This window comes from Cydia fagiglandana, chromosome 6 (genome assembly GCF_963556715.1).
Source record: "Cydia fagiglandana chromosome 6, ilCydFagi1.1, whole genome shotgun sequence".
NCBI lineage: Eukaryota > Metazoa > Arthropoda > Insecta > Lepidoptera > Tortricidae > Cydia > Cydia fagiglandana.
Window position 1 is genome coordinate 7030746 of NC_085937.1, and position 27684 is coordinate 7058429.

The 27684-nt window shown below is 39.2% G+C and overlaps 2 protein-coding genes across 3 annotated transcripts in view; one reads left to right on the forward strand and one right to left on the reverse strand.

The window, feature by feature from the left end:
* Window positions 1-18167, reverse strand: part of LOC134665105 (TBC1 domain family member 9) — a 45401-nt gene extending 27234 nt beyond the window's left edge. Inside the window, exons 1-14 of the mRNA XM_063521928.1 lie at window positions 17956-18167; window positions 17707-17873; window positions 16994-17161; window positions 16469-16565; window positions 15785-16048; window positions 14173-14437; window positions 10711-10910; window positions 9030-9153; window positions 7972-8251; window positions 6645-6838; window positions 4920-5114; window positions 4080-4229; window positions 3001-3189; window positions 1909-2088 (exon numbers count right to left, since the gene is read on the reverse strand). Coding sequence (XP_063377998.1) covers window positions 1909-2088; window positions 3001-3189; window positions 4080-4229; window positions 4920-5114; window positions 6645-6838; window positions 7972-8251; window positions 9030-9153; window positions 10711-10910; window positions 14173-14437; window positions 15785-16048; window positions 16469-16565; window positions 16994-17161; window positions 17707-17873; window positions 17956-17999 — 2517 coding nt within the window. The 5' untranslated portion in view covers window positions 18000-18167. The remainder of the gene's footprint in view (window positions 1-1908; window positions 2089-3000; window positions 3190-4079; window positions 4230-4919; window positions 5115-6644; window positions 6839-7971; window positions 8252-9029; window positions 9154-10710; window positions 10911-14172; window positions 14438-15784; window positions 16049-16468; window positions 16566-16993; window positions 17162-17706; window positions 17874-17955) is intronic.
* Window positions 1-27684, forward strand: part of LOC134665084 (alpha-L-fucosidase) — a 161829-nt gene that overhangs the window by 35078 nt on the left and 99067 nt on the right. The gene's annotated exons all lie outside the window — the stretch shown is intronic.

The window sequence follows — 27684 nt, forward strand, 5'->3', positions numbered from 1 at the left end:
GGCGTTCCTTAGATTACTCCTGTGCGGAATGCCATTTGATGTTTACTGCTAGGTTATACCTACTAACAATAAGTTCAAAGATATACAGTATGTATCAGAACGAAAGGCCAAAAAAGAGACCCATTAATGTTTAGGTCATACTGAACAACTTTTACTATGGGACCAACCCCGAAAACGCGGAAAAATAATTAGAAGTTTCATACATTTTCTGGCCCGATGTTGAAATTTTCTATGGGAGAGTAATTTTTTTCCGGGGTTTCGGGGTTGGTTCTTGGCCTTTCGTTCTGATACAACTGTATATAACTCCGTATACTCTATCCCCTCTACTAAGTTGTAAAAACAAAATTCGTCATTCCTATGGTCAACAGTTAGCATATTACGTAGGTATATGCATGGCAGTGATGGTTTTATCGCATAGGTACATCTATAGAAGAGGAGGCACCGTTCTTGCGGATCATATGTCCAGCCAACAAAATAAAGAGAGGAGTCATAGTTGGATATGCTTTACTGCCCGTGCTCCTCACGTGGGGCCACGGCTAGCCTCTATTACAAAGCCATAAGGTTTACATGTCAGTTTGGGACAGTGAACGTGTTAAGTTTCAATTCTATTATTTTCTCCTTCCTTCTTTGATAGATTCGGACATCGTATTTTAGTACTATATAGTATAATTATTTTAGTACAATAAGCGGGCTAAATAAATATATTAACTATAACAATTATAATTAAATATAATATACTCTACGGTTTGGAAGAACGGTCGCCTATGACAGTTAAAATAAAAAACCGATCATTCTCGTAGAACCTAAGTACTTATTTATTGTCTAAGTTTGACACTTGACGATAAAATACTTCTTTAAGAAAGGAGGAGTCAATTCGTAGCTGCTACAGTATTTTTTTAAACTTAACCAGATAAAATGTTGATGCTTAGTTACCATTGAAATAACAACTGCTTAGCAACTGGTGGCAGCCTGGCTGCTGACGTACGTGATTGGCAGTGAGTGTAGGTATTAATGACAGCAGCTTGAATTTGAGCGCTTAGTTACCACTGACGTTCTAACCGTTATTGTCATTGTGATTAAATAAGGGTGTATGTGTTAAAGAAAAACTCAGAAGTTAAGATATATGTGACGAACTGAAAGCCTACGCTAAAATGACAACTTAGATGTCCTTATTTTTGTGACGATTGAAGTGTATATGTTTTCTTGGACACCTTGCCCGCTCAGGTATATCTGCTGCTGACTGTAGATATAGACGGCAGAGCGTAGCTAAGTCGGATACGATCCGTGAGCAACCCTGTTTCTCGTCCGAAATTTGTATAGTGCTTTCCTCAAACTTGCAATGAAAATATCCATAGGCTACGGTGGCCAAAATCGAGAAAAAAAAACCGGACAAATGCAAATCGGACTCGCCCACCGATGATTCTATACTTTTTAGTATTTGTATATAGCGTATAGCGACAACAGAAATACATCACTTGTGAAAATTTCAACTGTCCAGCTATCACGGTTCATGAGATACACCCTGGTGACAGACAGATGGACGCACAAACAGACAGTGGAGTCTTAATAATAGGATCCCGTTTTTACTGTCCCTTTTAAAAACTGTCCGAAAATTAAATTTAGCGCGGAGCAAGTACCAGGACCTCATGAATTACGAGAAGGTGTCGTTGACCAACCCAGAGAATCCCGGCGGCCGACGCGCGCACCAATAATTTTTACCTTAAACATCCTAGCAGTGATGGCCTCAGCGCACTTGCCCTTCCCCCACGGCGACAGAGCAGTGAACAAGTTCTTGAACTGTGTGTAGTCCAGTCTATACGCTTCGTATGGGGCTTCTAGTCGCTCACACAGCCCACATTTTACCCGAAAACTTGATAAAGAACACTTCACATAAAAAACCCATCTTACCTTGAACATCCTAGCAGTGATGGCTTCAGCGCACTCCCCCTTCCCCCACGGCGACAGAGCAGTGAACAAGTTCTTGAACTGTGTGTAGTCCAGTCTATACGCTTCGTATGGGGCTTCTAGTCGCTCGCACGGCACGCGTTTAGCCCAGAGGAGCTCTTCACGGATTATACTTAACAATTCCTGTAAGTAAGAAAAACATTATCCCCCTTATTCATAAACGTTTACTAAAGTTGACAAGCCGATAATAATCGTTTGTCCCTTTCCGACGTAATGGTATGATGGAAAGGGACAAACGATTATTATCGGCTTGTCAACTTTAGTAAACGTTTATGAATAAGGGGGATAATGTTTAGTTTACATATATATCATTGTTTGCGTCATGTGTATTCATTTGCAGACAATATACTGTACTTTGTGCCCAAGCTGGGACCAAATGGGATATGTCAGTTTGGATATCAGCTGTATTATACTTTGTCTACCATAGTTTGGTAAGTCGTGTGTCAGTGGAGCATAGGCAGAAAGAATCACTGTATCTTCCTTATAATATTATAAACTTATAACCTCAAAAGAGGGATGAATAGAATTTTGTTTTTCTGCTATTACTGACAAAACTTGTTTGCCAGTCTATAATTTCCCAGCTGGATTGGAATTGGAAAGTGAAATCGCTGAAATCTAGGCACTTTTAAGAACCCCAGAAGGCACTAATAAAAATAGTTTATTATTCAAGTAGGTATTACAATGTGCCAAAAAAGCCAAAAAAGGTCGTCAAATAAAGCTACACCGGCTCCAACCCTACCCCTCTGCCTCGAGATTTAAATCCCCCCTCAATTGGAGGAGGGTATCCCAATATAGGACCGGCAACAAATACCCTCGTGCCGCCCACCATACAAAATTATAGCCAAGGAAGTTAGAATCTTGTTGTATTTTCAATTGGGTTCAATATGATTTGTTCGAAATTTTTACGAGACAAATGAAATGCTACCTACTATGTGTTTAATTAAGGTTGACATTCCATCGAAACTGAGTGTACGTGTACATCCTAATGTACATTGGGCGGCACGAGGATACAGTAAGAACAAATACGAGTAAGACCTGCAGTTCCTGTGGCTCCAGCAGCCGGTCCATCTGCAGCGCTCGCAGCGTGTTCCTTTCCAGGCTGTCTTCTAACTGCCGAACCACTCGCAGCCTGTGCTTTAGGCGGAGATGTTCTATACATTCCGGTGTCACGCTCTGTCCGTATGAGCGGTAGGACTGGTAGATGATCTCTTGGATTTTGACGCTCTGAAATTAATTGAGACCTGATTAAAAAAAAAGTTTTCCTAATGACAATGCTTGTCAAAATGTATTTTCTGTAACAACATTTACGCACGACCGGAAAACTACAGGCTTTGACGTATCCTCTACGAGGACAAACGCGCAAAGCTCTACCCAGTTGGTACTGTAATCTTTTAGGTTCGAATACACGAGCCTTTTCGGAATTGCTCGATAAAATACGTACCTACATCCATCATACGCTTGCTGGGTCATAATATTTTTTTCATTTTATTATTAAAATAAGTTACACAGCATGACAGTATACACCAAGACACTGCGGAACTACAAGTAAATTTAAATATGTATAAAAACAATATAACAAAAACATTGCGATACAAACATACTACTATATGTTTCACAATTATAGTACCTACTTTTCAAACTGTCGAAGGCCGGTTATCAATCATCTCGCAAAACGTCAAGCATTCCGACGACCGGTCTGGCCTAGTGGGTAGTGACCCTGCCTGCGAAGCCGATGGTCCTGGGTTCGAATCCCAGTAAGGGCATTTATTTGTATAATGATACAGATATTTGTTCCTGAGTTATGGGTGTTTTCTATGTATTTAAGTATTTGTATATTATATATATCGTTGTCTGAGTACCCACAGCTTACTGTGGGACTTAGTCAATCTGTGTAAGAATGTCCTATAATATTTATTTATTTATTATTTATTTATTCATCACGCACTACATTCCACCTACCAGCAAACAGATCACACTCAGGAGCTGATGCTAATAGCGCATTCAGGAGGTCGAGGGCGCGAACTAGCGGCGATTTTCTGCGAGAAACAGTTCGTGACATCTGCAATGCCAGTATATAAATTGGTCACATAAGGTTCACTCGCATTTTATCTCACCTTCTCAGCGGTCCTCGGCTCGGTAGATAATGCCATGGCCTCATCATTGTAGATGCCCTTCAGGTAGTCGTTCAGCACCTGCATGGCCTGCCCGTCCTCTGTACACTTGAGCAACTTGTCCCGGTTGATGTCCAGAATCTTTAGCGTCACCTGGAAGCATAAGGAAATCGGGCGTTCAATGTGGCTTTGGAAGTAGAACTGAACTGAAATTGACCACTCCTTTCGCTAAAAAAGGATGCACCAAAAAGTAACCACAGTCTTTCACTGCCCAAAATCAAGGGTTTGCAAAGACCTTGATTAGATCATCATCAATAGTTTTAGCCGAAGTACTGCTAAAAACGACCTCCCCTAATATTATCTTCAATAGTATTTCATTACTCTCGTCCACAAAAATCACGAGGAAGTCATCCACAACACCTACGTCTATCAGACATGAGGTAATGACCAAGAAGGTTTTCTTCCAACAGTTTCCAAAGATTCTTGGGTTGTTGAGGGCTTTCCCAAGAGATCTTATAAAACTGTTGGAAGAATATTCTTCTCCGATGCCAAATATACCGAAAAGGATTATTCCCACCAAGTTGTTACCATTGTAACCCACCAAAAATCATAAGACACATTTTTGAATAGTACTTTAGGTGGAACCCTCACTGACCTGGAAGATGACTTTAGCTCCGTCGTAGAAGAAACAATCCATGACGTTGACGGCGCACTCGTAGGGCATGACGCTGATGAACAGCGTGAGGAACCAGGACAGGGATATCATGTTCATCATGCCGAGCTCGTCTAACTTCGCGTGGAGTTCTGGTAGGTGGGATTATTTTTATTAGGAACTACTCTCACCTGGAAGATGACTTTAGCTCCGTCGTAGAAGAAACAATCCATGACGTTGACGGCGCACTCGTAGGGCATGACGCTGATGAACAGCGTGAGGAACCAGGACAGGGATATCATGTTCATCATGCCGAGCTCGTCTAACTTCGCGTGGAGCTCGGGTAGGTGGGCCTCTGTTAGCTCTTCTAGGACGCCTTGGTCGACCTTGAAATGAAAATTAAATAGCCTGTTGTAGGAACTGGCCGCCCTAAACTAAAAATGAATTCTATTCACCTATAAACAGAATTCATTTTAGTATAAGGCGGCTAGTTATTGAGGGCTGGCCAGTTACCTTTTACTAAAATGAACTTTGTTTATAGGTGAATAGAATTCATTTGGTGGCCAATTACTAAAACCGGTTACCCTACTTATTGGCACGAGCAATGATGTCGGTTGATTAAAAAAATGTAAGAATTGTTATGGAGCGTTTCACGGGTCTGTTCCGTACAAAAGCATGTTTTGTTCTCTAATGGCGTTCTTATGAACATTATTAAATCGATGACGCATTGATGATAATATAAGATAAGATAATACAGGACATGCGGTGGATTCCGTATGCTGCTTATTTTTATGACTAATGTGTAGTGAAATACGGTATCTGGTCAATTCTGGTCTTTCTCATTTCAGTAGTGAAACCCCAAGTCTCAGTTTATAGTTTTTACGAATCGTCCGTAAGAAATCCTAGTAAGAAATGCAACACGAATCTATACTGTGTCTGTCTCTCTGTTACCTCTTCACGCGTAAGCCGCTGAACCGATTTAGTTGAAATTTGGTATAAAGATAGTTTGAGTCCCGGGGAAGGACATAGGATAGTTTTTATGTCGGAAAACATCCCTGAAGATAAGATAAGATAAGATAAAGATAAAAAATAGTTTATTCAAGTAGGCATATTACAATGCGCTTATGAACGTCAAATAAATTTACCGGCTCCAACCGTACACCTCTGCCCCGAGAAGATTTAAATCCCCCTCAATTGGAGGAGGGTATCCCAATATGGGACCGGCAACAAACTCGGCGGGACACATCTTTTCAAAACATTATTACATCTTATAATTAACATGCATTACGAGTAATTAAGAAAAATACAATTTAAATTACTATAGAATTCATGCAATTATACTCAGTGAGTACATAACTTTATAGAATTTGATATAAAAAAATAAACATATATGTACATGAAATCACAAATACGTAGCTCTTTCAGAAAACAAATCAAATCTTACAAAAGGAAAAGAAAATAAAATCAATAAAAGAAATGAGAATACATATTATATGAATCTAACTGATTGTTATGAGATGCTTTCATACAATTTGATGTGCTTTCTTACCTGAGCTGAGTCACCTTTAACTCTACACATAATACAATGTTTTTAATTGCTACTTGTCGTTATTACAGTTTCTGGTTTGGACCATGCATGTTTGTCTGTCAAGTAGTCCTCGACTCTGTAATAAGCCTTCAACATCAATGACTTTTTTAAGTAATTCAAAGAGTGCAAAGGGGTGTGGAATTGAAAGAGTTAATGAATTGCCTAATAATCGAAGTAAGCAATGCCCGAATTGAATGATTGCTATTAGCATTATCCAGGCGCTATACCTACTTTAGTTGCAGTCACTAATTCCAAGCAGACGAAGTCGCGGGCAAAAGCTAGTAACGAAATACGGCGAAGTCAGTAGACATTTCATACTCGTACTCACCAAGGCGCCAACGACCCTCGTATTGTAATAATCCGGCAGTAGCGTCTCGCAGATAGTGGCTAGTAGCCAGAACGCTTGCTCTTCCGGACAGTATATGAGCAGTACTGAAGCCACGATGTTCATGGCTTGGCAGTAGCCGATGGTCGGGTTCTTGAGCGCGTACGCGCAGAGGACGCGACGGAGTGCCGAAATGCCTGGAGAGATCACATTCAAATTTAGAATATAGTAATTATAGTTTCATTAAAATTACAGCAAAGATAGGCGCTTTAAGGTATTTTAGTCCTAGAGTGGGTTTTGGAGGGAAGGGCTTTAATATTCAGCCTTTGACAAGATGGACGGACGACCTCGTAAAGGCCGCTGGGATGCTGTTGTATGTAGCACAGTACTTTGGCCCCTTTCAATCTTATTTGCCGCTTGATCGCTTGGTTTTGGAGAATAATGCCTCATTAACCAGCCGTAGCTTCCCATTTGGACTCTTAGTTCATACTAACTGATTATTCCGAAAAGCCGGATGCTATGTAAAATCCTTTCAATTTCATCATTCGCCTGATTCTTCGAAGATAACGCCTCATTCACGAGCCGTTCATACAGTCCTTTGTTCTGTGTCTTCTGTAGTATGGAGCCAGAAAGGACAATACATAGCTCGCCTTTTAGACTCTAGTATGAATCGAAATATTTAAAATAAACTCACCAATATTATTCTAAAAAGCCGGATGCTCGGGGAGCGACCGATGCAAATCCCTTTCAATCTCATCATTCGCCTGATTCTTTGAAGATAACGCCTCATTCACGAGCTATTCATATAGTCCTTTGTTCCGTGTCTTCTGTAATATGGAGCCAGAGAAGACAATCCATAGCTCGCCTTAAAGACTAGTAAGACCTTGATATAGAAAACTAAACTCACCAACATTATTCTGAAAAGCCGGATGCTCGGGCAGCGACCGATGCAAAACCCCTTTCAATCTCATCATTCGCCTGATTCTTTGAAGATAACGCCTCATTCACCAGTCGTTCATACAGTCCTTTGTTCTGTGTCTTCTGTAATATGGAGCCAGAGAAGACAATCCATAGCTCGCCTTAAAGACTAGTAAGACCTTGATATAGAAAACTAAACTCACCAACATTATTCTGAAAAGCCGGATGCTAGGGCAGCGACCGATGCAAAACCCCTTTCAATCTCATCATTCGCCTGATTCTTTGAAGATAACGCCTCATTCACGAGCCGTTCATACAGTCCTTTGTTCTGTGTCTTCTGTAGTATGTAGCCAGTTAATACATTCGATAGCTCGCCTTTTAGTAAGACAGTTATATAGAAAACAAAACTCACCAACATTATTCTGAAAGGCTGGATGCTCGGGCAGCGACCGATGCAAATCCCTTTCAATCTCATCATTCGCCTGATTCTTTGAAGATAACGCCTCATTCACCAGCCGTTCATAAAGTCCTTTGTTCTGTGTCTTCTGTAATATGGATCCAGAGAAGACGCTCCATAGTTCGCCTCGGAGTGACTCTGGTATCCCATTGATGACCAGCTCGCTACCAGCCGTTGTTTGGTACATGCTTATACCGCGACCGACGTCGGTCATGTGGTCTTCCCATTGTTTTTCCTGGACGTATAAAATAATTATGGCGTCATTCATAAACGCGCTACTGGCCTGATTTAGCTATGAAACGGTTGTCTTTATCTGTCATTTTGACTTATGTATTTGTAAGAAAGGGATAAAACATAATTTAACTAAAACAGGCCCGTAAACTTATGAATAAGGGGGTTAGTATTTTTGTATTTGCAGTTCGTTAATATCAAATGTTACTAGATGTAGACAAAGGTTAGTGGGGATAGTGTTAATTATTCGGGAATTTACCTACTAATAGAAATACGGTTAGCGGTCTTCGTAAAAGCTGTATAAAATGGAGTCTGCGCATAGCCTAAGGCGAATTGGAGATACCATTCCGCTGCTCACTCCAATATTTTACGCTTCTAATTTTGTATATTGTACAATCATTGTCACAGTTACCTACCAATTTGTATACCTTATTACAAAGACATACGGTCCATGAATGATCAGATAAATATGTTGCTGTTGGGATCCTATTTCATCGCATATTAATTGATTGTCTTAATGTAAAGTTACGCATAAATCTCTTTTCGCATATTTTTTCTCCAGCTGAAACAGAAAGTATTTTCGAAAATATTTTGCATAAGTTATGTAGAATAGGGTAGGTTAGGTTAGGTTTGTGTTATAATTTTTCAGAAATGTTAATATTTCCAGCACAATAACAATTATGCGAAATGAGTTTTATGCGTAACATTACATTAGGACAATCAATTATTATGCGACCCAATATGAACCCGTTGCTGTTAGTATGATATAGAGTTGAACACACCTTTTTCTGCTGTATCTGCTTAATGGGCGAAGTCTGCTGCGTCAAGAACAGCGACATCAGCGGCGGCTGCGGCACCCACGAGGGCTCCTCGGTCTTCTTGTGTGGCTTCTCCCTGTACACATCACTGACATTCAACAGATTGAGAATTTAGTTAAGTAAAGGGGGCACCCTCTGTTAGTAGACCATACGCGTAGCAAGGGAAAATTGTAGGCGGAAACCCATACTGAAAATGATTGGAAACGATACGTACAAGTTGAAAGATACATTTCAAACTTTTTCACTGAAATCGAATAAGGTAAGTTATGCGGCATGAAGTTGAGAGATGGTACGGTATGTACGTTTTGCTATATCTTTTTGAACGAATTTGCTCACATGTTCTTGAAATAAGTTTGTTAATGTATCCTTAACTTGAATAACCCCAATAGTCGTCCTGGCTGCATTCGAGTTAATAGCTGAAATGAAACTGAAAAATTAGATGATAGATTAGAACCCATAGTTACATACACGAAGGCAAGGAGAATCAAGGGAAATTGATAAAAACATCTCATGCTAACATTTTTTTTTTATAATTCAAGATCAGTATCTTTGATAATATTGCTGAACCAAATTACCCCGTGGAAGGTAAAAATACTCGTATTTTTTGTACCTATTTAATAAAATCTTATAACCATGTTTATCTCCAAGTACAAACTGAGCACAATATTGTTAGTGGTGAAAAAGTAGAATATTATATTATGTTCATGTTTGAAGTAGTGTAAAGCTGGAAACGAATTATCGGCCGCGGCTGACGGGCGCGACATAAAAGTGTGCACAGTGTTCGGGACGTGGCTTGCGGACGCGCAACAACGCTTAGTCCACAAAGAACTGTAGACGAAGAAACATGCATTTTTGTAATCCTTTAATTTGAGATTATACAGTAATTCGTTGTTGCGAACACACTCGATAATTCTTTCCTCCATTTTTACCGTACGCTCGTCTAAGCTCTCACGTAGTCCGCGTCCTTCTGGCGCAGTGACGCGTCCCGCACCCCGTGCATACTACTGCATACCGTCCGCGGACGTTTTCGGCTGACAGGAACATCCAGCGCGCCAGATTTCTGTCGGATGTCCGAAGGCTCGAGGTCAGCACAAGGTTACGTCCACGGCTTACTTCCGATAGTTTGCACAGTTCAGTGTATATTCATTATCTAGATACCTATAAGTCGCGGCTGTGAGCCGCGTCCGTCAGCCGCGTCCGATAATTTGTTTCCAGGCGGCGTAGCACGGTCGCGTTTTTATCCCTTATCACCATGCCTGTCACGTTCTAACAAGTATGTAAGTGCGAAAGGGACGCGCATAGTGATAGTCGATAAAAATGGAACCGTGCTGCGCCCGCAGCTTAAGATATTGTAATCACATATGTTGAAGTAGATGGCTATTCTGGGTCATAGCAACCCCATACATTGATTCGGCGTTCGCATAAGGGGATCGATAAGCTTGGAATCACTTTCAATTCACTCACTTGGGCAGCTTCGCCAGCAGCTCCGAGATCTTGTGCACCAGGAACTCGCGGTCGGAGATGTTGCCGAACAGGAAGCTGGTGTGGTGCGCGGTGGTGATGAGGATACTGCCCGAGTCCGAGCTGCCCGTGCCGCCCGAGTCCGCTCGCTCCACTTGGTGCAGGGTTAGACCTGGTTACTCACTTGGGCAGTTTCGCCAGCAGCTCCGAGATCTTGTGCACCAGGAACTCGCGGTCGGAGATGTTGCCGAACAGGAAGCTGGTGTGGTGCGCGGTGGTGATGAGGATACTGCCCGAGTCCGAGCTGCCCGTGCCGCCCGAGTCCGCTCGCTCCACTTGGTGAACGGTGCGCAGCGGGATAGTCAGACGGACCAGGTTACGCACCTGAAATTAAGTATAGATAAGGTGTGTTTAGTTCTGAGCCGACTTTTATTTGGTTTTCGAATTTTTTTTCAAGTCAGATTTCGATCAAATATGTTGGATAGATAGAGTTCCCTACTCTGTACAGTCGCCATCAGATATATCGGAGCGGCCAAGGTGCTCACAAATATCTGAACACGCCTCTATTGTCAGGGAGTTAGAGCGCGTGCTCAGATATTGTGAACACCTTGGTCGCTCCCATATATCAAATGGCGACATGTACAATCTAGGCGCAATTTCGTAACTAAACGGAAAATTTGTAATATGCATACATTTTTCGACACCAGTGCCCTGTTCATCAAAAGCTTGTAACTTGTAATACAAGTGGAAGTCACTCTCTAACAAAAGCTGTCAAAAAGGGACTTCCACTTGTATTACAAGTTACAACCTTTTGATAAACAGGGCCCAGGGGCCCGTTTCTCAAAAGCTTGTAACTTGTATTACAAGTGGAAGTCCCTTTCTAACAAAAGCTATCAAAAAGTGACATCTGCTTGTATTACAAGTTACAAGCTTTTGAGAAACGGGCCCCACTTGTGATTTCATATTTCGACAAAATAAAAATTTTATATGCGTATCCAAAATTATTAGAAAGATTACCTATACTGACATTATTTGCGAGTGTTTTGCATTAAATTACTATGTTATGATCTAAATCTAATTCTAATACATGTTATGAATAAAATTTGCCTGTTTGCGTGGCTCCAAGCCTTTTCAATCATATTTATACAGAATTACTGTCATGTAAATATGGCAGAAGCTTTGGAGAAGAAGAAGACTTATGGCGGTCACGACCCTCAGTCATGAGGTTACGACGAAGAAGAAGAAATGTACATAATCACCTCACAGGCGGCTAAACACCCTGTCGGTATATAGGTACTTAAAATAAATAACATTTTGGAACGAAACAGACATTGAAGAAGTAGAACATTTCAAACTCTTAGGTATTACACTTGATAACCATATTAATTTTAAAACTCATATACTATGTACTAAAACCAAAATATCCCAGTTTCTGTATGGTCTTTTTATGCTTCGCAAAACTACAAACTTAGCAACAGCCCTAACCGCCTACTATGCCTTCGCTAATTCATGATTACGATATGGGATCTTAACATGGGGTAATAGTACAGATGCACACGACTTATTCGTGATGCAAAAAAAATGTGTTCGTGTATTAATAGGAATCCGAAATTGGGAAAGTTGTAAACCTCATTTTATTAAACTTGGCATACTCACTCTACCATCTATATATATTATGAATTAGGCATATATGTAAGAAAAAACATTCACTTATTCCGAGAGCTACCAAATAAAAGACTAAAATATAAGCTTGAATTACCCGTCCCAAATTTAGAAATATACCGAAAAAGCCCTCATTATGCAGCAGCCAAATATTACAATCACATCCCGAACTATATAAAGGCAGAAGAAAGAGAAACGGCATACGCAAAAAAGTTGAAATCGTTCCTTACAGAAAAAGCGTACTACTCTGTCACAGAATTCCTTAATGATAGTTTTCTTAAGTAACTTAATATCAATAATTTGTATACATTTAATTTTAAGGCTTGTTTGTGTTCCCAAATAATTTGGTTGATACTTAGCTTAAGAAAATGCTTGCAACACCCTTCTGGGGTCCATGAGAAACTTTTATACTTTGTATTTTTTGTAACAACTGCTTACCATGGTGCAATAAACGATATTATGATTATGATTATGACATTATCATAATTGCATTTATAGCTCGCTGTGACTTAAGTAATTACTTACATCGCGTGCTACAATGCGATAACCTATTCGACAAACTATGTCAACATGCAGTCTTACTATCATAACATAACTTGTTATAATGTAACGCTCTGTTTAGTCTGGGAAAAGAGAATTTGAAATAGAGAGTTACTGTCATGGTAAATTATTACAGTACATTGTCTGCCATCTTTTTATTTGTTTGCCACTAACGCCATCTACTCGAGAGTAGGCTGAAGGTTATGGCGCTATCGCTCGAAAAGATTACACCATACCTTTGGCCTATAGTCAAGTAGATGGCGTTAATATTAATATTTAATAAGTTAACACATATCATCATCATCATCATTCTAGCCTTCAGTCGCCCACTGCTGAGCATAGGCCTCTCTTCGAGTACGCCACTTATCCCGGGCTTAACACATATCAGTGAAAGAACAAAGGATCAAATTCAAATGGCATTTTAACAGTTTTATTTTCTGTCGAAATATGGCAGTAAATTTACAGTGGCTACATAATTTACTTTGGCAATCCCTCTCTATGCACTCTATTCTCTTGCACTCTGAGTAACCATGTGAATATGCAAATGTACCTACCTAATTAACACTACACTTACACTATATATAGGTGTGCGTCTACCCACAACTATGATAATTTATGTGCATCAGTGTTTACCGCGAATTAGAAGTCAATTCTGAAATGTGTGACTTCAATACATTTTAGATTGAAAAAAGGCATTCCACGAAATGTCGCTTACAGAATGTCATTGTCGCTTACAGATTGCCATTCTTGTAATACTTCTGGTAATACTGAGAAAACTATGTTTGGTCTAATAACATTTAATGAGTTGGCTAACAAATTCGCACTATTGGCAGTATATTCTTGAGCGTTATGCATTTGATTAAGGTAGCTACCATACCATATAAGTATTAGGTACCTATGTAACGTAGCAATATCTGGGAGACCGAGCTTTGCTCGGGAAACATATAAAAACGAAAAAATGCGCGTTTTCCCAGAGATAAGACCTAGCTAGATTGATTTTTCCGAAAATCCCCATAATTATAGCATATTTCACCGAAATCGTTAGAGCCTTTTCCGAAATCCCCGAAATATATAAATAAATAAATATACAAGAATTGGTCGTTTAAAGGTATAAGAATGACAATGCTCCTTTTACTCTATCCTCGTGCCGCCCACCATACAAAATTATAGACAAGGAAGTTAGAATCTTGTTGTACCTATTTTATTATGTTGAATTTCATTTGTTCAAAAATTTTACGAGACAAATGAAGTGCTACCTACTTTGTTTTTAATTAAGGTTGACATTCCATCAAAACTGAGTGTACATCCTGATGTACATTGGGCGGCACGAGGCTATGATTATTACATCAAAATAGAAAACCAAATGTATAAAAACTACCAGTCGAGCACAAACTAAAGATAAAACCGTCGTAATCATAAGCAAATAATCTTCACATTTACTTACCCGACTATCAAAACAAATGAAATTCTGCGATAAGTACAACCGCCCCCAGTTATGTCTTTTATTATAAGGCGTCCACAGGGAACACTCTTCGGAGCCGTCCAGCTTTTCCGTCTGCGGCAATCTGAACCTTAGCGTGTAGAGATTAGATTGCTTTCTCGCGTCCAGGTCTCGTTTCAGGAAGGAGGGTTTCTTTGGGACGTTTTTGCTGAGTTTCGTTAGAAGGTCCTTGTCTATATTGAAACTGCCCGATTTGTCGTCGATCAACCTAGAAACAGATGAAATAAGGTTAAAGGATAAACCATTTTACAATGCCAAGTTAATTGATAATTTAAGAACCGTGTTGAAATAACATACTCCTTCTTCTTCCTCGCGTTATCCCGGCATTTTGCCACGGCTCAAATAGGAGCCTGGGGTCCGCTTGACAACTAATCCCATGATTTGACGTAGGCACTAGTTTTTACGAAAGCGACTGCCATCTGACCTTCCAACCCAGAGGAGAAACTAGGCCTTATTGGGATTAGTCCGGTTTCCTCACCATGTTTTCCTTCATCGAAAAGCGACTAGTAAATATCAAATGATATTTCGTACATAAGTTCCGAAACACTCATTGGTACGAGCCGGGGTTTGAACCCGCGACCTCCGGATTGCAAGTCGCACCCTCTTACCGCTAGGCCACCAGCGCTTTGAAATAACATACTATGGTTTGCTAATTTAGCGACGGTCTCCATTTCAGGTTGGGCAAAAATTCTTTCGTATGTCGGGATATTCTCCTCTACAGGTCGCATTCCTCGACCGATTCTAGTGAAATTTGGTATGCAGATTCGATACTTATATATTTTTGATAGAAATATTTAAGTGGGGCTCGGAGCTCCCATACAACATACGTGATTTGTTCTGCCGTTTTTAGCATAATGGTACGAAACCCTTCGTGCACAAGTCCGTATCGCACTTGGCCGGGTTTTAATATAATTCAGAGAAACTTCTATCAAGTATTTTTGGATTCAGAGTATATTTGCATAAATCAAATCAACACAATTAACAAACTACACTTATCAGTAACTTGATATGCTCCGCAAACTATTGATAAATGTCTATGACACATACCAAAACCGCGGTGATACTTTTAATTAACCACATTTCAATTCAAAAATATAACTAAAATAATTTCCCTAACTTACGAGGTTAAGCCAACTGCACTTATCAAACCACCCTAGTAGGTAAAATGTTGTATTGTATGGTATACTTCATTGGCTCTATTGTTAATTTGGTAAACACACATCAATGGTGCTTTACATGTGAGAGATGTTTGATGAGACACAACTTACATCAAGGGCCCCCCCCCCACATCTAGCGTCTTTCGAGCGTCGGCGTCTGGTCAGCGCTACGGAAAATGACGTTGCTGCGCAGTTATTTGACGTTCATAAGCGCATTGTAATATGCCTACTTGAATAAACTATTTTTTATCTTATCTTTTATCTGTTGCGTCGACGTTGCGCCGAGCAGCGGCCATAGAGTTGTAGACGCCGGCGCTCGAAAGACGCTAGATGTGGACGCTCGAAAGACGCTAGACCCTAAGACCTCTTCTTAAACAGGATATCACAAAAATACTCACTGTTTCATTGCAATATTCGCTAACTGCTGCATAAGCGCATACGTCTCATTTTTCTTCAAAAACAAGGTAAAGTAATGCTCCGCATCCCTCGTCACCACTTTGATGGAGTCCGGAAACAGTAAACTGTTGGTCTTGGCTAGCTCCGTCACATCGGCCCATCGGATCTTGATTGTGGTCTTGTGTCCGAATATGTTGGAGTAGAAGCACATGTAGTGGACGGACAGGTACATCCAGCCTTGTCTGGGCATTTTGCTTTTCCAGTAACTGTCAAATGAGAAGTATTTCAGAATCATGAAAAGCAAGTTACTACCAAAATAAACTACAGTAAATAAATGATACATAAATGGTGACAGTTGAATTGTTTTTGTTTAACACAAAGACTGGACATCAAAATTTCTTAGATTTTATTTAAATTATCATAAACTTAATTCCTATATGCTATATACATATAGGATACTGGTCATCGGAGCTCAAAACAATTACCAAAAACCCTCATTAAATTATAAATCTTTTATTTTATACAAGGTTTACATTTATGTTTTCAAACATACACGGTATACACTCTCACTCTTGAGTCACTATGTTATCAAATCACATTTTTATTTAACCAGTACTCAGACCTCTATCAGATTTAGGACAGACATGATTCACATATCACTTGAATTAACAAGGACAATGACTCACCTACAGGAGTAATAACACACCAATTTTTCATCTTTCGGCATTCCAAACCTTTGGTGGAACTCATACACAACATTTTTGTATGTTATTGTATCCTCATCTAAAAAAATAATACATTAAAAATCATTTATTCACCCAAAATATACATTTGCACATTGACATCTTACAAATAGACTAAATGATCAAATAAAACCTAAAAATATATCCAGATTGTATACAAAATATCCACAACGCGGGCTTCGTCAGGTGGCCACAAATGCAAATAAGCAATGTGCCTCGTTCAAAACATACCAATGATGATATCCGCAACAAGCTTCGTCATTTTTAAATAATAATGCAAAGTCATAAAAAAAAAATTTAACAATCTTCAGGCAACATATACAAATAGCAAACCCAATTAAATTGTTTATTCAAATAATTATTGGGTTAGATTATTTAATAATTGTATGATTTCTTTGTGTAAGAAAAATAGAACGAAATTTACTATGGTGTTGGAGGGACATAAAGAAAATAGAAAAAAAATTAAACCTTCTGTAAAGTTTTCTTGTTCCGTAGCAATGATCGAGTTAATTTTACAACAAACAAACTCGGTGATCTCCTCCTCAGTATCAAAGGAATGTAGTGTGGGGCAAACATTGTCTAGCAACCACTGCCAATCTTGACGAATATCTTGTTCCGTTAGGGCTGACGATATAACTGCAAAAGTCAGAAATTTGTATATGTGAGGGCAACTTTTTTAGATCATAATAAAAACTATTCTGGTATTAAACAGCACAATGGTATGAACTACTAGTGCTACTTCTTCTTCTTGTTAAGGGCTGTATAAGGCTCCACAGCCTATGTATCACTGTGACCATCCCTGATCTATTGTGATAGCCACCTATTACAACTCTCGATCCGTACCTGCAACTTCAAACAGCTGCAGGATCTTTTTGTTTTCAAGAAAATTTAACTCCTTCGGGCGCAATATGTGTCAGCCCAGGATAAAGTCACGAGTGTGCATTAGGTAAGGGCACTCTGTGAGGATGTGCAAGGGCGTCTCCTCTGCCTCCATACAGAGTCTGCACCGCCCCATGTCACGTTTCCCCAGTGCTACTGAAGTAAACTCTATTCAGTTTTGACCAATTAAAAGTAATTTTAAGTGTAGTTCTAAAATAGTCACAGACAAACTACCTACTTACTAATTTCATTAAATAGGCAATTAGAAAATTAACCAAAGAATTCTTATAGTCAATTCTTACCATAATATATTTCCGAATTGGGAGTTTGGTGGAGTATCCGGTATGGGGCAGGCTTTGTATCTCGGACACTGTCGAACGTACTGACGAGCAACGAAGACAACCCCGCTGACTTGCCATGCCCTTTCCGTCTCTGAAGTACGAAATATAGCGTCGTTTCATCACTATCCCTGTAAAATATTACTCCATTTTAACTTCCAAATCAACTGCATATGTACAAAATAGATAAGCCACTGCTTGAGTATACATTACCACAACGCAGTTTTTATAAACACTTCCTGCGGCTTAACCCACATGATAACACTTTACGATAACCTTGGCAATGAATCTTCACCGGCCATACAACAATATTAGCATTTTAAAACAGTTAAGAGTTTTCTGTGGACGAAATTAAAGATATTATGGTACAAAATGGCACAATACAAAACAACGGCAACTTGACAGGATCAAGACAGTACTTGACAATCGTTTTGACGGTTTTGACGTTTCACGGTGAACGCAATATATTGGCGTTTACAAAGGCCGCTGTGATTATAGAAAGAGATATTTCTTTCTCACTCTCACTTTTGGTTGCGGCGCACAGCCACAGATTATATAATAGTTAGCACAGCGCACCAAGCAGAGTATAAAGCCCGCTCCACACTCGTGCGCGAATCGCGGCGCGAAGCCGCGAACGCGAGTCTGGAGTCGATTTCGCATATCAGCGAACTAGACTCCACACTCGCATTCGCGGCTTCGCCCGCGATTCACGCGCATAGTCTGGAGGGGGCTTAATAAGAGTATGGTCAAGAAAATCTTGTATAGTAAAGCCCTTGCTACACGGTCGCCGACAAGCCCCCAGACCGCGTGGCCTTGGCCGGTCCCGGACCGTGTAGACAGTTGTTACCAGCAAAATTTGACCTAGGACAGACCAGACCAAGGTCAGACGGTTAGAAGGCTTGTCCGCGACCGTGTAGCAAGGGCTTAAGGATATTGAAGGATATGCACTTTGATATGCACCAAGGTCGCGGTGGAAAAAAGGGCGGGAAACTTCGACCGTGTGCGCGCGTGTTTTTTTTACATTTTGCAAAATTTAATTATTTTTGTGTTAATAGTGGTCATCTCAGTGTAAATAGTTTGTAAATATCATTAGTAGTTAGTTTATTATTTTTTGTCTATATAAATTCATAATTTAGGTAAGTTTTATTGTACATTTTACACCGCCATGAGCGGTGACGAAGGGGAGCCGCCCGACCCAGGGGGAGGTGGTCCTCCAGTTTCTCATACAATCACGATTGAAAGTCATGCATCTGATCAAGACATGAAAGAATATCACAGTGTGGATACAGACAGCTCTGTATCTTCTGTGGTTAGGAAACGTAGGACAGCATCAAGGAAGGTTTGTCGTCATTGCAACAAAAAAAAGCGACATAACAAAGACAAAAATAGGGATAGGGAATCTATCAAAGATGATTGTGATTGTCAGGGTTCCTCAAACAGTAATCTTAATAGTTTACAGTCTCAAGGTCCACTTACAGCCCGTGCTCCTGCTCCGGCCTCGGTTCCGGCCCCGGCCTCAGCCCCAGCCGCGAATCCTGCTGATATTACCTCCTCTCACCCCACAGTCACGGTTAGGAACCAATATATTCATACAGATTGTTCACCATACATTGTACATGTACAGAAGCAACAGGAATCTAACAATGATGGCACTTCAATGCATTCAGTTGCTTTTGGCAACTTTTTAAAGCGCAATAATTTTAGAAATATTGTAAATGGCAGTGTTAAACGCATAGGCCGCAATAGAGTCTCTATGTCCTTTTCAAAATATGAGGATGCCAACAATTTTCTGCAAGACAGCCGACTGAATGAGAATAAATATAAAGCATTTATTCCATCCTTTAATGTTATCAGAATGGGTGTAGTTAAAGGTGTTCCATCTGAAATGTCGTTAGATGAGGTGAAGGATAACATTAGTGTTCCAGTAGGTTGTGGGGAAGTCCTTAAATTAAGGCGGATTAATTATAAAGTCCATATAACCAACAAAGCCAAGTGGTTCTTAGACGTATCTGTTATCAATCAACTTAACTTTAATACCAACCACAGAATGCTACAAGGTAAAATACACTCCAACTGCCCAAAAGAAAGTAGAAAAAATATAAAAACCGGCCAAAACCTTGTCCCACAAATACTCCCAGAAGACATAATCCGAGACCTGAAAACTTCCCTCGAAAATATAGAACAACAACAAAGCCTCCAAGAAAAATATAATAAATTAGAATATGGATTACAAAAAGTAAACAAACAAATAAGTATTGCAAATAAACAGAAAGACAAAATTGGATCTCATGCCAGAAATCTTATAAACGAACGAAAATTACTTCTAGAAGACAGAAAAAGTAATAGAGCTGCAATATCACAACTAAGCAAACAAATTAACCTCAGCATCAGAAAACACAAGAAGCAGATACAATCTGAAACATTCAAATTTCATCTGGAACAAACAGGAGGGACAGCGAAAGCAATGAAGGAAATGCAGGAATATAGTAGCTGGATACCGAGCATGAGAAACAGAAGAACCAAAAAATTTGAAACAAAACGTAAGAATATCTCAAAAGCTGCCACACAATTCTATAAAGAATTATATGACTGTGAAGATATGACCCCCCCAAACTTAAAGCCACTATATCAACTCGACGAGGAGATAATACCACTAATAGAAGAAAATGAAGTTATTAAAGCTGTGTCAACTCAAAAAAATGGAAAAGCAACTGGCGAAGATCAAATCTCTAACGAACTTCTTAAATGTACACTCCCAGCATCACTCAGAAGCATCGTCACGTTATTCAATGAGATCCTTCAGAAAGAAGAAATACCTAAACAATGGACTACCTCCACTATCATCTTACTACACAAGAAAGGCGACAGAAACGACGTCGGCAATTATAGGCCCATCAGCCTCATGTCAAACCTATACAAGATATTTTCCAAAATCATACTACAACGCATAGAAAAAGTGTTAGATGAAAACCAACCCAAGGAGCAAGCGGGTTTTAGGAAAGGCTTTGCAACAATAGACCATATTCATACCATTAAACAAATAATAGAAAAGAGCAATGAGTATGGTAAAAAATACTACCTAGCTTTTATAGATTACAGCAAGGCCTTCGACTCCCTACTCCACAGCTATATATGGGAAGCGCTGAAAATGCAAAACGTCCAGAACAAATATATAAGAATAATCAGCAATATATACAAATGCATAACAGCAAAAATAAAACTAGAAACAGTAGGCGAGGAATTCAAACTGAAAAAAGGAGTGAGACAAGGAGACCCACTGTCACCTAAATTGTTCTCAGCAACTTTAGAACAGGTATTTAGAAACCTCAACTGGAAAGAATATGGTTTAAAAATAGGTGAAAGGTTGCTGAGCCACTTGCGATTTGCTGATGATCTCATACTTCTCTCGGAAAACACAGATGACCTGCAGGAAATGCTTCACCAACTTTCTTATGAAAGCAGGAAAGTGGGACTGGAAATCAACACCGAAAAAACTAAACTTATGACAAATGGACAAAAAATTGAAATGTCAATAAACAACAACATAATAGAATACGTAAATGAATACACATATTTAGGACAAATAATTTCTCCAGAACACCAGAATGACAAGGAAACAGAAAACAGAGTGTGTATTGCATGGAAAAAATACTGGTCATGGAAAGAGGTTATGAAGAACCCGGAAATCCCACCAAAACACAAAAGTAAACTGTTCAACTCTTGCATCCTCCCTAGCATGACATATGGTTGCCAAACGTGGGCCTTAACACAAAAAAATAGGAAATCCCTAGAAGTATGTCAACACAACATAGAGAGAAGTATTCTCAACATCAAAAAGAAAGACAAAATAAGACTAAGCACCATAAGAAAAAACACAAATTTAAGGGATGTATCCTACGTAACAGATAGCCTAAAATGGAAATGGACCGGACACATGCTCAGAGAGCCAGGACAAAAATGGTCAAAAATTGTTACAACCTGGTACCCCAAAGACGGGAAGAGGAAAAGAGGCAGACCATACCGCAGATGGGAAGACGACATTAGAGCTATCGCTGGACCAACATGGACATGGACAAGAAGAGCAACGAACAGAGAGGAATGGAAGGTCTTAGGGGAGGCCTATGCCGGGAGGCAAGTCGACCGATGTCAACTCTAACAAAAATGACAAACAACCTTATTCTAAATATTTAAAAATTATAATAATTAGTAACAATAAATGTAGATACAAACAATAATAATAATAGTGTAATATGTTTGACTAATATGAATAATTTGACAAATATCCAATAACATGACAAATATCCAATAACATGACATAATGTACCACTTAAAAATTTAAGGTCGAAAATAAAAGGCTATTTTATTTTATTTTATTTATTTTATTTTATAATTATAAAGTCATGGTGGATGGTTCTCCTGTATGGAAGCCATCGCAAACAGTCGTACTAACTTTTGATGGACAGGTTCTACCAAAACGAATTTTTATGTGTTACAACGCTCTTCCAGTAGATTTATATGTTTATCCAACGATTCAATGTTTCAACTGTTCCCGGTATGGTCACACACAGGTGCAGTGTAGATCTAAACCCCGATGTTACAAGTGTGGACAGAGTCACACTGGGTCCTCTTGTACTATTGAAGAGGATTGTGCTTCTTGTTGCCTATGCTCTGGCATTCACTTTGCTACAAATAAAACTCGCTGTCCAGAGTATGAAAGACAGAAAAATATCAAGCTTTCCATGGCTCAAAATGCTATTTCTTATACAGAAGCAACAAAATTGCACCCTCCTGTGACTAAACCGTATGCAGATGTGGTTATGACCACTCCAACATCTCCCCCGACCCAAATAACTAGAAATAATAGTAATCCAGGCACAACTACTCATTCATATAAAAAAACAGTCTTTCTCAAACCTCGCAGTTTGCCAAAATCCCAGAAAGGTTTTGACACTGCCTCACATAACAATTTAGTTAAAGATTACAACTTGCCATCTCCTTCTGGAAATGGTTGTGCCATTGTGCAACAATTTAACAATAAAACTACCAATGACCTTATATTAGAACTTATTCAACTGTTAAGTATTAATTTACATAAAAAACATTCAGAACCGTCCAACGCTGCACATTTAATTACTAGTCCTTCTCATGGATCCTCCAACAATGGCCAACAACTCCAAAATCCTTCAGTGGAATTATCGGAGTATCAACAATAAAAAAAGTGATTTAATTCACTTAATCAAGAAGTATGACCCATTTGTTATTACCCTATCTGAAACATGGCTCAGGTCTGAGTCATGTTTCAGAATTCCTGGCTATGCATGCCTCCGCGAAGACAGGTCGGACGGGCATGGTGGTGTAGCCATCCTTGTAAAAAAATCATATCATTTCTCTCATGTTCCATTATCACCTCATAATAATGAATTTTCCATCATCTCAGCACTTGTAGATAACATTTGTATAGTTTCAGTGTACATACCTCATCCTTCGCTTACCATACTTAGTGAAGTAAGAAATATTATATCAACTCTTCCTACTCCATGTTTGATATTAGGAGATTTTAATTGTCATCACCCTGCTTGGGGGTGTTTCAACTCAAGTACTTTAGGAGAGGAAATAATAGACATAGTGTAACCGGCTAGCTAGAGCGGTAAAAGAAAACCAAGTTCTTTGCAATAAACAATATAATATGAAAATATGTAGGTACAATAAAATAAACTAGTTTCTGTCAGTACTTGAATCTAAACCAATAAAATATCGTCACTGGCCTTAGCGTTCTTGAATCCCATTCTTTGTCGAACCGTACGATCAACTTTATGAGGCCGCGGTTGCGGGAGTCAGCTTTGGCAACGCAGGCTCAGCGAGGTCCGTGGGTAGAGAAAAGCTTCAGCAGCAAACGTCCAAATAATAAACAGCAACAGTAATAAATAGCTCTTCAATTTAAAGGTAGAAGAAAGGGCTGGAACAATCGTACGTTCTTAGACTTGTAGTCGAAACCTAACCCAAGCCTTATTCCGTTACAAGAACCAGTGACATGTATTATACAAATAAGACTTGGATTAGGTTTAATTTCAACATAAACCTAAACTTAATGCTATATATACAATTATACAAACTTTACCTGCATTAGTGGCAGCCCTAGTATTAAACTTTATCACTAATTATAACCATACAGTATTATTAAAATAATAATTACAGAATTGCTATCTCCAACAACATTTCCAAAGGAAAAATTTATGAATAAAAAACAAAAGACGGGCGAGACCCTTAGCTTTTTTATTTACAACCGGCCAGTGCGCGCGGTGACTGTACATGCAGGTTTGCCATGTTACAGTACCCCTCGCGCCCAGGAGAATTTTCCAGAATACAACATGAAGGAAAATTCCAGAAAGAAAAAAAAAACTTTAAAATACCTATATTATACAATATTTACAATTTCAGATCCTTAATGTGCCATCTACCCAGGGCACGCCCATTAGAATCGGCAAGTTCATATACAAGAGGAGATACTTTTTTTAATACAGTACATTTTACAAATTTAGGCGCTAGTTTTGCAGTAAAATATTTACCAGCATCACTAAGCTGATAATTACGACGCCAAACAACATCGCCTTCATTAAACTCTGCATGTTTACGCCTTAAATTATAATATTTACAATTTTTTACATGTGCATCCCAAATTGCAGCCTGCACTTTGTCGAGAATAGGGGACAAGTGGCCTAAGTTCTCAGCGTATATATCACGCGGTGCAAAAATTAAGTCGTCATAATCGATTTCACTTGAATTGGGGGCACCATAGAAAGACCCGCAAGGGACAAGCTCTCTACCGTACACCAGAAAAGCTGGACTGAACCCAGTTACTTCATTAACACTGGTGTTCATAGCAAATTGGATTTTAGGAATATTAAGATCCCAATTTCTGTGATCGTTCTCTACAAAAGAGCTAACAGCTGTCATTAAGGTTCGATTGTATCGCTCAACAGAATTTACTTGAGGGCAATATTTAGGAGTAAAATGTACTTCAGGGATTTGATATTTACTAAAAAGATCCTGTAAATCATTACTTATAAACTGAGCACCATTGTCCATTATAACAGTCCGTGGAAAACCGTGTACCAAGAATACAAAATCTTCCAAAATTTTACAAATTATATTAGACGTTGCCTTTTTAATTGGAAATATTAAACAGTATTTGGAAAAGCAGCAATTGACAACTAAAATGTACCGATTTTGTTTACGAGTCATTGGTAATGTGCCAACAAGGTCGATAGACAAACACTGAAACGGTCTGCAACACTCTTTTGGTTTGCCCATCATCCCCAAAGTTTGATGATTCTGGTACTTATAGGCTAAACATGTCTCACATTTTGCTATATATTTACTGATGTCCCTGTACATGCCAGGCCAGAAATAACGCAAAGAAATCCTTTTATGCGTTTTAAAAATACCAAAGTGACCAGCAGTAGGCTGTGAATGATTCTCATGGATAATATCTTGCCTCATTTCTTTTGGAATTACCAGTTTCCAATCATATTCAGAAGTCAGAAAAGAACTAGTTCGCTTGAGTCTGTACAAATTATTATTTACAACTTTGTAGTCAGGAAATTCAGAAGGGTTGTCCTGACAACCTTGTAAGAGGTTATTAAACCAGTCGTCGTTAGACTGAACATAAACCAAATCGACTGGTACTGAGCGCGATAAAGCATCAGGCACCACATGATCTTTACCCTTTTTATGTTTTATCTCAAAATTAAATGAAGACAAACGGACGCTCCAACGAGCCAAACGCCCAGTAGGGTTGTCTAAACTTAAAAACCATTTGAGAGCCGCATGGTCAGTATATACAATGAATTTCTGACCGTTATCTAAATAACATTGCCAGTGTTCTAATGCTAGAATAACGCTCAAAAGTTCACGTTCCGTTATTGAATAATTTTGTTGTTGTTTTGATAAGGAACGGCTAAAATAAGCTATAGGTATTTCAATACCGTCTTCATCTTGTGTCAGCATAGCACCGATCCCGTAATTTGAAGCATCACAATGGACAGAAAATGTTTTAGAAAAATCAGGACAAGCCAAAACAGAACTAGACACAAGTGCTTGCTTTATATTGTCAAAAGCAATGCTAGCCTCCTCATGCCACTTAAATGGAGGAGCCTTTTTTCCCGTAGATGTAAGCATATTAAGAGGAGCGGCCAAAGTACTGAAATTAGGTACAAAACGCCTGTACCAGCTGGCCGTACCGAGAAACTTTTTAAGTTCACGTCTCGTGGTAGGAACAGGAATATCAAGAATTGCCTTCACTTTTTCAGGGTCGGTTCTTAAGCCTTTGTGGTCAACAATATAACCAAGATATTTCAACTCACGTCGAAAGAACGCAGATTTTTCATAATTAATTGTAAGCTGAGCAAATTTTAACTTGTCTAAAACTCGGGATAGTAAAGAAATGTGTTCATCGAAACTGTTTGATATTACAATAATATCATCTAAATACCAAAACACGCGGTTTTCAAATTCAGGAGTAAATAGCATATCCATTAGACGCTGCTGGGTGGCTGGCGCATTCGTAAGACCGAAAGGAGTGACCTTAAAACGATACATGCCACGGCCTGCTACATAAAACGCGGTCTTATCCCTATCTTCTTCGCGTAGAGGCACTTCCCAAAAGGCCTTGGCAATATCAATGCTAGATAGATATTTTGCATCACGTAAATTGTCTAGTATTTCATTTATAAAAGGCAGCTTATATGCGTCTTTTTTAGTAACTGAGTTAAGTTTTCTGCTATCCAAACAGAATCTCCAGCTTCCATCCTTTTTAGGAGTAACAAGAACAGGACTCAACCACGGACTTTCGCACGGTTCTATGATGTCTAAAGCAAGCATCTTGTCAACTTCATCTACCAACACCTTTTGTTTTTCAGGAGAGAGTCTATAACATCTCTGCCTGATCGGTTCATGTTCACCAGTGTCAATTCGATGCTCAATCAAATGCGTGCGACCGAGCGGACTAGATTCCGTCGACGCTTCATGAAATCGCGATATAATATCATTCGCTTGAGCCTGTTGTTCTTGAGATAAGTCTTCAAAAGGAAGAACTTGTTTATTAGTACTAGTAGTATTTGTATCATTATTCGCAATTAAAGTAGAGCAATTAGAAGGTTGCATCAATTTAGCGTGTGTAACACATTTAGGTAAAAGGTCAAATCCTTTCCAAAAATCAATACCAAGTATTAGATGTGACGAAATATCAGGGATAACGTGTGCAGTAATGTTAAGACATTTATTATCAAAACATACTGGTAAGTCAATGTAACCAATAGAGTCAGCGGAAGCGTTCTGTTTTTTAGCAACTCGTACAGAGAGTTTGTGTGATGTGTTAAGAACAAAACCTTGTTCTAGTAAAACATGGTGAGAATTATTACCAAGTATAGTAAGAGAACTCCCACTGTCCAAGAGACCGCAGAGAGACAAATTATTTACATTAATATTTACATACGGCCGATCGTGATCATTTTGATCATCAAAGAGGATCAAAGATGTTTTACATGATAACATGAAAAGACGAACAACTGATAGCCAATCTTCCCACTCGCGACGTGAAAACTTATCACTATTATTTACATCCAATCTTTGATCCTCGTTTACTCGTTTTTTGGCATACTAGTAGTACGAGTAGACTTGTTACATTGAGGACATTCAGTGCTGCGGTAACCATCTTGGCCGCATTTAAAGCACACTATCTTGCGCGGTTCCTTACATGAACGCAAAGAATGGCCATTCACTCTACAGCGCACACAAAACTGCTTACTTGAACTAACTATATTTACCGACTTACTATTTACAGGTTTATATACAAAATCATCAGTCAAAGACGATGGACTGGCAGTAGGAGGCTCCTTAAAGTTCCTCGAGCGATCAAGGCACGCCTCATACTTCCTACATACA